Source organism: Bos indicus x Bos taurus, chromosome 2 (assembly GCF_003369695.1).
Source record: "Bos indicus x Bos taurus breed Angus x Brahman F1 hybrid chromosome 2, Bos_hybrid_MaternalHap_v2.0, whole genome shotgun sequence".
Lineage (NCBI taxonomy): Eukaryota > Metazoa > Chordata > Mammalia > Artiodactyla > Bovidae > Bos > Bos indicus x Bos taurus.
This window is the reverse complement of record NC_040077.1, coordinates 34,857,252-34,869,414: the sequence shown is the minus strand read 5'-3', so window position 1 is coordinate 34,869,414 and position 12,163 is coordinate 34,857,252. Positions and strand designations below refer to the sequence as shown.

The 12,163-nt window shown below is 33.6% G+C and overlaps 1 protein-coding gene across 2 annotated transcripts in view; it reads left to right on the top strand.

Annotated features, from left to right (window-relative positions):
• PSMD14 (proteasome 26S subunit, non-ATPase 14) overlaps nucleotides 1-12,163 on the top strand; it is a 107,735-nt gene that overhangs the window by 79,256 nt on the left and 16,316 nt on the right. For both annotated transcript variants that reach the window (XM_027559469.1, XM_027559476.1), the window contains 2 exons: nucleotides 3,819-3,926; nucleotides 10,237-10,311. In XM_027559469.1, the coding sequence (XP_027415270.1) occupies nucleotides 3,819-3,926; nucleotides 10,237-10,311 (183 nt within the window). The remainder of the gene's footprint in view (nucleotides 1-3,818; nucleotides 3,927-10,236; nucleotides 10,312-12,163) is intronic.

The following is a 12,163-nucleotide window of genomic DNA, read 5'->3' as shown; positions in this document are numbered from 1 at the left end:
CTTGACCCTTGGGGGTGCTTGGAATAAATAAGGAACACAGTATTGTTTTTAAAACTATTTTGCTTTTATAAGCTAAGACAGATGTACAAAAAAGATGCAGTTTTTATTTTGTATTGGCAGCTTCCAAATATTTAGTATCTATTTCCAAGAGTTGCAATTAGTAAAGCTACCATGGTACTGAAATCTGCACATCCCACAAGCTAATTATATTTGCAAGGTCAGAGTGAATACATATTTTCAGAAAAATAAAGGGTTATATAAATATGTGTCTTCTACTTGGCTGTTATATCACAGTTTGTTGATCTGGAGTATAATGTGTACAATTCACAAATTTGTCTGATAACAGAAAGTGGTGTGTGATTGTGTTTATTTTACTAACCAGTATATTCACAGCAATCACTTCCAAATATCTCTCCAGTAAAGATGTGTTAATTACAAAACAGACAAGGTCTTCTATTATATTAAAGCTACTAACAAGAAGACAGCAGGAATCACACATGTAAATAGCATCATCAACCCCTATTTTAGTCCTCTGTTTTGATCTGTGAGTTGCGCATAGACCAAAGGTGCTATTAAAGACTGAGTGTATGAAATAGGCAGCATTATATGAACAAAATTTATTCAACAAGAAAACAGACCTTTAACATGAATTTAACAAGCCTGAGAAATTATAAACTATCATATGCTGCAGATTCATGCAGTGATAATAAACAAAAAAGGAAAGTAAGAGGTTTCCCTAAGCTAGCCAAACTGCTAATGGTTTTGTTATAAGCTGTCTACTGTTGCAGTGACCTCTGAAAAGTCTCAAGGCACTTGTACCAGAAAAAATTAAGTGGTCAGGCTGGTGAACAGAGATTCAACGTGGTGCGTAGGACTGTAGCACAGAAAGGAATTATAAAAGTCTAGCCTCATATTCCTGAAAATATTTGTCATACTTTAGGTTGGAAGTTTTTGTTGGTACATATAAAGGAGAGAGTTTTTTGGCAAAGTTTTTTGGCTAAATTACTTTTTGGATTTATAAGCTTATGACATAGGCTGAACTGGTTTAATGTATATAGGGATTAAAAAATACCATTCAGAAAATTCATATAGCTCGAAAAAATGGATTTTGCCCCTTCCCTCCTCCCATACCTTAAATAATCCTAGGGGGTTCTTTGTTCAGTATATTGTATCTAAGATTTCCATCCTCATCCATGGAGTGACCACTTTGCTGTCATTCTGTTGCATCATGCTGTAAATACATAAACATGGAGAAGCGCCTTCAGCTTATACACACCTCCAAGTGCTCACTAGGGCTTTTTCTTGAATCTTAGTGTGGCATAATTAACACCTTCTTCACCCATTGCTCATTAGCGCACCGGACATTAATGAGTCTATTTTGATAGTTGTTCTGAAGGAGAAACTTACTTATTCTCACAGTGCAAAAAGCAATTATAAAATTGTATAGAAATTAAAATGTAGACTATATCGCCATATTTATTTTTTATTGCATGCTAAATCTAATTTTAGTCTGCAGGTTGTTGAACATGTTAGTTTCCTTAAGACAGTTGCTATAGTGATGGCAGCAAATTCCTTTGATCTTGGTGTAGTTATTCATTTTTTGTTGGCTATCATATTGTCAGTCAGAAATTGTCAGTCTAAACATTTAATTTCACATAGGTTGGAACAGCATATTAAATTCTTGAATTTTTCTCTTAATTTTAAAAAGAATTAAAAAATTTAAATTTCAGATTGTTTTTAACTGGTCACAATATCTATTTAACTGGTATTTCCATTTCCTTTTTATGAAGTTTCATACCTGTTTATAATATTCCAGAGAAATAATAGAGACTTTTTCCTGTAAAATAGCTGGTTTGCTGCTTTCGTTTGAAGGCATTCTATATAAAAATACATCGTGATATATAATGGAATGTTCATAGTTTTGTAGGAGTTTTCTTTTTCTATAAATTGTATTGAAATCTATTTGGAATCAAACTATTTTAAAAAACAATTGGACCAAAGTGATGCCTTGCTCTTAAATTATTTACTGCTGTTGGTTAGGGAATCAATTCTTAATTTTATATTTATTTAAGTTGTACTTCTGTCTATCAGAATAGTCTCTTTTCCCTTCTTTGGCCTACATTTTATCTTATTTTTATGTGCTTTTTAGTAGAAAATGTTAGAAAATTTTACTTTGATATGTTTTTTAAACAACTGATAATATCTGATTAATGCATGCTTGATAGTAGTACTTACTTTTATTATTGCTTTATGAAAAATATTTAAAAAATTAAGTGTAAGCAAGAGATATAAACCTAGGCCATATTTATTTATACATAAATGTGAAAATTAAGACTGAATTACAGTTATTGTATAAAAAGAAAAAAGTTCTCACAAACTTTTAAATCATGCATGTTCTGGGGATACTTGGTTTTATTTTAAGGCAAGAAGAATCTTTGGGGAAATTCAGACTGTTAGAAATAAAAGCAAAAGGCAAGGTTGATTATTTACTTATTTATTTATCTGGCTGCTGGAATAGACAGAGGGCTTAGACTGCGTCCCTTGTCATAGTGCTTTGAGCTAAGTTTGTGTACTTTCATACCTTCGTGCAGCTTTTCAGAAAGAGTGACTCTTTCTTTCAGTCTTGTTCTTGGCATATAGCATTTAGTAATATACTTCCTTGGTGTTTCAGACTTTATTACATTCCAATTGCTTATTTTGGAATTTTTTTTTTAACTTAGTATCCTCAAACAATAATTATACAAATGAGAAACAGTCTAGTTGACAACAGCTTTTGAAACATTGATAAATCTCAATTGTTTAGCACTTTGAAAGGCAAACCTAGAAATACTATTGTATCCTGCTTTAAGATATTTTTATATGAAGAACGTATTGAGTTTATTCTCTAGGTGATTGATTTACGTTCTTTAAAGAGACATGTGTCTTGAGATCCCAGGTTCTTTGTATAAAACTTAACAACATTTAAAACCTTTAACAAGTTCTTTCAAATCCATGATAAGGAACAGAGAAAAGCATTCAGATAATAGGTGATTCTTGTTAAATCTCTTACTATATAAGAGCTAATTGATGATTTGTATCATGTAAGGATTTGAAGTTTTTCTCTACAAAAATGTTGAATCCACCCAGCAAAAAGAGAATACCTATCGTTATTTGTTTACTTTGAACTTAGAACTATATTATTCTTTACCATGTTCCTAACTTAAAGCATAGATGACCTTGGTTTTCTTGTATTGTGCCTCTTATTCTTGAGAGTGGTTTGGACACTTAAGGCCATCAGACAAGGTATAAAGTTTTTTATAGTCACAAGAAGTAAAAGGTATCTGACTAGAAGAGAATACGTGGAGCAACTGCCTTGCTGGTTGTAATTTTGTTGTCATTTCAAGTATTGTGGTAGTATAATTGATGTGACAGGGCTGGGCTTTAAATGTGGTCCCTTAGCTTGTGCTCACTTTCAGTTTTAGTTTCTCTTTGTCATTCATTTTGATTAGGTAAAATTTAGGTGACAGACATGCACACCAATGAAGGCTGTTTGGTGTAAGTTTAGTAATGACGTGTTTCAATAATAAAGATGCAAAGTTAATATTTTCCTTTACTGCTTCATGAAAATTGCAATAATTGGTGTCACCTTACATTACAAGATAGAGGGTGGTGTGCTGATGGCACAGTCAGCAGGGGTTCTTTTTTATTAATATTATAATTAAATGATTTTCTGGAAATAGGCCAGAAACAGATGCAAGTTGATCATGCCTTGTCCACTGTTGCTTGGCATCCTCACTTGTTTTTTAAAAAAGAAATGACCTGACACCTTGTTTTTACAGGTTGTTATTGATGCCTTCAGATTGATCAATGCTAATATGATGGTCTTAGGACATGAACCAAGACAAACAACCTCAAATCTGGGTCACCTAAACAAGCCGTCTATTCAGGTAATGCCTGTATTTGATTATGTGTTAAAACTGTTTTACATTTTAAAAGCCTGTTATAAATGACCAGTTTAGGATCCAATACTTAGTCTTTTAATTTGTTTTGCAATTAATTTTTCTTGTGCTTTAAAAGGAGTTTATGAAAATAGTGTTGCAAAAGTTAGATTTGTTGTATATGAGTGCGCTTTTAGTGATGTCTTTAAACTTTGCTAACAGTTTGAGGACATCCTTTTGGGGGGCATAGTAGATCCTTAATCTTGAGAGTACCTTACAGTTTTGTTGGTTAACAGTGTAGTAAAGGACTGATAGGGGTTTAAATGGAATATTAGGTATCATAGTATCATTATTGATTGGTTAGTAGCCTTTTCTCTTAGTACCTAATGGTACATTGCTGTATACTTTAAGGGGTTCCCAGAAGCAGTTCCTAAATAGTACTTAAATATTTCTTTTTTTCTTTTCTTTTTTTTTTTGCTTAATCCCTTCTTTTAAAACAATTCATACAAGACACAGCTACATACTGCTTTCGATTAGTTTGTATCTTGTTCTTTCTAGTGATGTCAGCCACATTATTAAAGTTATTTAGACACTTAGTATCCTCCTGAGTGATTAGTGTTTTCTTTGTATCGTTCACATACCTCATTGTTTTTACACAAATCTTTATTGTCTGCAAAAATTATTTTAATATGTTTTTAAATGTACCACAACCTGTGTCCGTATAGTTAATTGCTTCTCTGAAGATTAATTAAAAGGACAGAAATACCATGTTTGGTTAAACAGAACACACAGGACAGAGACATTATAGTGGCTATTGCTGCTCCACTTCTGAAACCTTGCTCTGTCATGTGGTTGTCTTTGGGGACTTGTGGCTTTGACAGTTAGCCATGGTTAAGCCTGGCTATACTTTGATAACTTTATACTTTCAGATGCTTAGTTTTTCAGCAGTCACTCATCTGAAGCCTTCATCAAAGTGAAAAAAATTTTTTCCCAAAGGATTGAGGTGTGTTGCTTTTGAAAAAATTATTTTAGACATCAGAGAAAACTACAAAGTACAATGAGTATGAAATAAGCTACTAGTGTTTTTGATTGGGTACAGACAAGCCCATGCTTGCATGTTCCAAGAGAATATATTATTGGACCAGTTTAGCCTGTGATAATGACCTTTCTTGTAAACCCCCATAGCATCATACTGCTTCATTATTTTTTTGCAAAAGGTTAAGTAGCATCTCACAGTCTTAAGATCATTGTGATTACTGCATGGTGTGTTTCTGCCAGAAGTTTCTACTAATTGCAAGTCAACAGCCACCTGTTGCAGATACTGTCTTTTAAATTTAAATACTGCTGTTTAACCTTAAAAATTGAGTGTAGTTAAATAATTAAAATCTGGTTCTTTTTACATCAGTCCAGTTTGTATTTTTTACCTGGTAGTCTGTAATTTAAGGTGAACCTTATGAAGCTTTCCAAACTGAAGTTAAAGGGACCTGTGTATATAACAGCTATAGCATCATTGTTTTTCATTTCTTCTTAGTTTGTTTTGCCTTCCAATTAAAATCTGTAAATATATTTATTTCACAGTTTATATAGCACCCATCAGGAAGATATCTATCTGGGTGCTTTGCAGTTTTGAGACAATTCCAGTACTAAAACACTCAAATGGGATCAAGCCAAAAAGTGACAGAACGAGGGCACACCTTAATACAATTTATTAGTTTTCTAAGACAAGGTAGAAAGAAAGCAACCTAGAAGAACTTGAAGTGAATGGTGTTATTCATAATAGAATTTTAAGATGTGTTGGCAGAATCTGTACCTCAGGGATCAGAAACCTTGCAGAAAGGCCATGCCTCTTATTTTGGAGGAAAATTAGTTTGTGTTTAGAGGGATCTTGTTCCTAAACCAACTTATAAGTAGTAGGAATAGCAACCTGACAGGTACCATCAGCCCTCATGCTGGTGTTTGCTAATGCTTTTGCTAATGCTTTGCTGATTTTTTTACTATAACATTAGGGTTATATTGTAAACTACTATTTAATATATAGAAGAAAGTTCAAAATACCTTAAGGTAAAGATTATAAAATCACATATACAAGTTCTCCTCTTTGAAAAAATATATATTAAAAACTGTGCCTATGTATTTACACCACAATGTTAGTATTGATTGCCTTTGGGTAATAGGATTATGGATTTTTTTCTTGTTTTTCCTTCTCTGTATTTCTTAAACTTTTTGCGGGGAAACATACTGCTTTTAGAAGATGTTACTTTTAAGCACTAATAGCAATGTTGAAGTATCTACAACAAAACAAAGCTAATAGACAAAGTTTATATGAACTTTCATGTTTTAAATAAGAGAAGTCACTAATAGAGTCATTTCCGATAGAGAGGGAAAAGTGTAATGCCTATACTGTAGAGTTTTCTGTTAATGTTTGTAACTGTAATACTATTTTGTATGTGGAACATTTGACCAATATTGTCAAATGTATAGAATTGAGAATTAACAAACATTTATTTTATTAAACCTGTTTGACTAAAAATTGTTCAAAATGTCAAGTCCTTAAAGGTCACAGTTTGTATGAAGATTCGTTGTCAGCTGCATGGAAATTTACTAACTATTGATGCATAGGTGGCATTGTACTAGGTTTGTGAGCCCCTTAAGTGTAGCTCTGAGTACAACTGCATTGTCTAACAGAATTAAACTCTTCAAAAAACAGTATTTTCAGTAGTTGTTAAGCAGTTGTAAATCAGTTGGTCTAGAAAGAACCATGTGGGCATTTTGTAGATGAGGAGACTTGAGGCCCAGCGTATTTGTGATTTGCCTAGGTTACCTCGTGAGTTGTAGAAACTATAAGCAGAGCTTCTCCTTCTTTTATACTGTATTTAGAAGATTCATTAATTCATTAATTTTGGCATAGATAATATACATATACAGCTCAAAATTCAAAACTTATGAAAAAGTATTTAGCAAAAATTATCCCTTCTGCATTTGCCATTTGCAGCCTAGTTCTCCACCCAAAAGGGAACAAAGCACATGTTTTGTTTCTTTTCAGTTATTTTATTTTTATAAAGAAAGCTTCATTTTAAAGTATGATTTAATGGATGATATTTAGCAGCACACTTTCAGTTTATCAATGTAAAATAAGGCAAACAGATTCATCTTTAGATCTAAATAAATATGCCTTAAGAGCATGAAACTTTTTTTTAACCTATCAAGAACCTATAAATAGGTTATTATACATTTCATAAGCTGTGTGTTTTATAATATGCCTGTTTTCCACACAGTGAGCAAATGAAGTTAGAACTTCTCATTTCTCCTGAGTAGTCTAGACATTTCCAGAAAGTATGATTTCACCATAAAGATTATTGGTGTACTTTTCTTCAGATCTATTATACCAACAAAATTATAAAGCTCTACTCTAAAGATTAACTTAAATATAGAAATAAACTGAAAGTCAAATCAGTGGGATCTCAAAACTCCTCTTTGTCTAGTTACTTCTCCAGATTACTCTGTCTAAAATAAATAGCATCTTACATGGATATTGAATATCAACCTAGGAAGAACTCCCTTCTTTGAAAGTTTTTGACAGCCTTTGAGCAAAGAAAACAAGGGTCAGCATATCCACGAAGCAAATAAGCTAAGTCCCATTTTAGTAATTCTAAAATGTATTGTCCTAGAAACAGTGCTCTAAAAGGTGATTTAGCTTCCCAGGTCAGCCACTGAAAGCTTATAGCCCACAATATAAACAGTATAGAACAGAACCTTGCTTTTTAATAGTGCTTCTGTGAGAAATTGTTGCAGGTTTTGAATAATCAATGAATGAGCTTCAGGACAAAATCCTGTTTTACTGAAGAATTGCCTAAATTTTTCTAAATCCATCATGTGTTTTGTTAAGTGTAGATTTAAAAATTAGGTATTGATGTTCCAAAATTTCCTGGTTATGTAACTTCTTTGTTGGCCTGATATACTACGGCATTTTCAACTTGGCCGTTTGAAGAGGCTGGTCTCCCCCTTGGTAAAGCTAATCTCTTATATTTGGTGTATGCTGCCACAACTTGTAATTCAGTGTCAACTAGATTGGTGAATTTGAGAAAATTCATTTTTCACTAAGCTAAATAAAAGAGCCTGCGCCTTTTGGGTTTATATGGAAGAAGGACTCCACGGGGCCAGTTTACTTATGATTTGGGATGAATGTAATAGGGGCACACAGCAGGTGAGTAAGTGAAATTAGAAGATAGTTTGAGGATATCATTTGGATTAAATTTATATGTTTATTATTGTTCCTGCTAATCTTTCATACTACCTGTGTTAGTTTTACTACTTTTATCTGAATAATGTAATTGAAAATCAAGTAGGTAGTGCCTTCAAGTTCTAAACTGTGTTTTTCAGCAGTACAGTTTATCTCCAAAATGTGGACCTGTCTGTGTGCCCATTTGGCTGACTTCTGAATCTTTTGGCTATACCATTACTAGCTTTATGGCCACTATGTAAAATTATACAGTTGGAGCACAGCATAAAATCATTTGTATGAGAGGTCAGTTGGCACCTGAAATCTAGCCTAAGCTTCACTCTGTAGCCCGGCTGTGTCTGCTTGGAGCACTTGGGCACCTTTTTTTTAAAGTCTTCCACCCAGAGGATGTACTTCCTAATTTGCATAAAGGTGAGTACCATTTAAAGGAGGCCCTGATTAGCCCCACTGTTTGATCCTCACAGTAGTACACATATCTCTGCACTGAAATGTAGCTCACTGTTCTTGATTATTGAAATGAATAAGGATTTAATAGATCCTCTTAGTACTTTAATTTCACATGTCAACTATTTTATTATAGCAGATGTTAGAAATACAAGAATGGATTTTTGCAGTACATAATCTAAAACGGTTTAGTATTTGGTGGGGTGATTTTGCTAGCAAAATTTAATAATAAGACTATGCTTTGTTTTCATTCTCATTCTTAAAGTACAAAGAATTTAAGAATTTCTGAGATATATTGTAGCATCATAGTATGGTAGAAAAAACATGGGCTTTGGAGTCAAAAAGTCTTAGGCTCAGACCCCAGCTTTGCCTTTTATTAGGTAGAAACTAGTATGAATTGAGATAAGTGTCTTATCACCTCATCTGTCAGAAATACACATGGAACCAGGCTACCTTACTGGGTTGTTGTGAAGATTAGAAGACTTATTTTATAAAGCAGATGCCAGGTGCTCATCAAATGTTTCCTTTCTACCCCTTTTTTTACCTCAGCACCTTAAGACTACACTATAAAAATCTAATTATAGTTTATCTTTAGATTTCTGAGAGTTAACCCCAAAGCCCTTTTTGTTTTTATACTTGAAAATGTATCCAATGTATATTTCTGTGCTTTAATGTCTTAGAAGGCTGATTAAGGAGTCCATAGAAATTGTTCTGGACCTCATTTGAACCTCTGCTGCTAAGTTATTTAAGCAGTTGTGAAGCATTTCCAGCACATGCAGGGTTATTGTTTCTTAATAAAACCATGCCATTAGCTTAAGTTTTTATTATGGTCTCCCTGTTTTTCTCGGTGATCAAGTACAGTGGAAAGAAGTATTTAGCCAAATGGGGAAGCAGGTCCATATTTTAGAGATTCAGCTTTTCTCTGAAATCCCCACTTTTGAACTTGAAGGCACTACCTACTTGATTTTCAATTACGGTATTTAGATAAAAGTAGTAAAACTGACACAAGCGGTATGAAAGATTAACAGGGACAATAATAAAGAAATATAAATTTAAGCCAAGTGATATCTACAAGTACTGCTTAGTGAGATTGCCTGTCACTAGACCCAGTACAGAACAGATTCCATTTTATTAATTTAGAGACAGGTGCAGACAGTTACTTTTCAGATATTAGAACCGAATTAAAAAGGGAAACTCCAGGTTAATGTTGTGGATGAAGGAATAATTATTTTATTACAGCTTTTTAGGCTTTTCTGTAAGTAAGAAAGAGCCCCTGCCTATATGATCATAAAATTAGACTTAATAAATTATGTGTATTTATAAATTATGAATAGTTAATTTCTAAGTTAGATAATGATGAAGTAAAACTGTATCTGACTCTGAGCAAGGCTACTAAAACTGTTGAATCTGTGCTCCTATATCATGCTTTAAAGATTGTGTGCCCTATACCTCAGAACCTCACTCCTAAACTTTAGCGAGAAAAAAATAATTTAATATTTATTTTGGATAAAAAGTCATTTTTAGAAGATATAAAGGTATTGTCTACTGGATGTGTCAATAGTTTCAAACAGGTGTATTTATCTTATTAGATGAAAAATACTAATTTGTCTTTTTTCTAATCATTTATCTATATAGGCATTAATTCATGGACTAAACAGACATTATTACTCCATTACTATTAACTATCGGAAAAATGAATTGGAACAGAAGGTGAGCTTAAATTTTTTACCTTAGAGGAGGAAAAACGTCTATTTCAAACAACTGAAATATTACCTGGTTTATTTGAATTTAAATTGTTGACCTGTTTCATTTATTATATCCAAAAGTTTTTTCATTCCTCTTGAATTGCAGCATAAAATAAAGGAATATTTTACTGGACAAATTGAAAGACAGTTTTACCTTCTTGGTATGTGCTAAAGCAGAGGAAGAAGTAGGAAACAAACATTCCAGCTTGGTTTTATGATAAATTATAAAAATCTTTCTTCTAGGTCTGTTATTTTTCTGATTAATTTATCTTCTCCATAAAATGACCTTTTGTCACTAAATTGCTAAATAGATAACTTTCCAAATTTGAAAGGAATAAATTAGATTGTAACTGTATCGTGTTTTTTAAAAAGTACCATGGTTACTTAGGATAAACTAAAGGTGAGTCAAAAGGGAAATGCATTTTAAGGATTTTCAGATATTCAGATCTAAATTAGTACACCTTTTTATAGTAGTAAAACGTGATACTTTAAAAATTACCTAGCATCTTGATGAATTAACATTTTTTCAGTTAAGTTCAGTTGCTCAGTTGTGTCCGACTCTTTGCGACCCCATGAACCACAGCAAACCAGGCCTCCATGTCCATCACTAACTCCCTGAGTTTACCCAAACTCATGTCTGTTGAGTCGATGATGCCATCCAACCATCTCATCCTCTGTCGTCCCCTTCTCCTGCCCTGAATCTTTCCCAGCATTAGGGTCTTTTCCAATGAGTCACCTCTTTGCATCCGGTGACCAAAGTATTGGAGTCTCAGCTTCAACATCAGTCCTTCCAATGAACATCCAGAACTAATCTCCTTTAGGATGGACTGGTTGGATCTCCTTGCAGTCCAAGGAACTCTCAAGAGTCTTCTCCAAAAGCTTCTTCAAAAGCATCAATTCTTCAACGCTCAGCTTGCTTTATAGTCCAACTCTCACATCCATACATGACCACAGGAAAAACCATAGCCTTGACTAGACGGACCTTTGTTGGCAAAGTAATGTCTCTGCTTTTCAACATGCTGTCTAGGTTGGTTATAACTTTCCTACCAAGGAGTAAGTGTCTTTTAATTTCACGGCTGCAGTCACCATCTGCAGTGATTTTGGAGCCCCCCAAATAAAGTCTGACACTGTTTCCACTGTTTCCCCATCTATTTCCCATGAAGTGATGGGACCAGATGCCATGATCTTTGTTTTCTGAATGTTGAGCTTTAAGCCAACGTTTTCACTCTCCTCTTTCACTCTCATTAAGAGGCTTTTTAGTTCCTCTTCACTTTCTGCCATAAGGGTGGTGTCATCTGCATATCTAAGGTAATTGATATTTCTCCCGGCAATCTTGATTCCAGCTTGTGTTTCTTCCAGCCCAGCATTTCTCATGATGTACTCTGCATGTAGGTTAAATAAGCAGGGTGACAATATACAGCCTTGACGTATTCCTTTTCCTATTTGGAACCAGTCTGTCGTTCCATGTCCAGTTCTAACTGTTGCTTCCTGACCTGCATATTCTTTAGCTTCTACTCATTTAGGGTTATCTTGAGTACAGTTTTTCTCTCAACTAGTTAAAATATTCTGCCTATTGCTTTTTGAAATTATAATCTGACTTGCTTTTTTCTTTCTTTATTACTGCAGTTGGTCATCCTCCAAATAAGCTTCTTGTGTTTCTCTCTGAGAAAGACTTTAAAAAGTCTTAAAGACCATGAGTACTATTGGCAGCCAATAGGCTTTGAATACTACATGCACTCTGAAGTTCAAACATGATAAGTAATCAGTAGTAAACAAGATCTTACTAGTTGTAAGTGTTCCCCACAGAGTTACCTTAG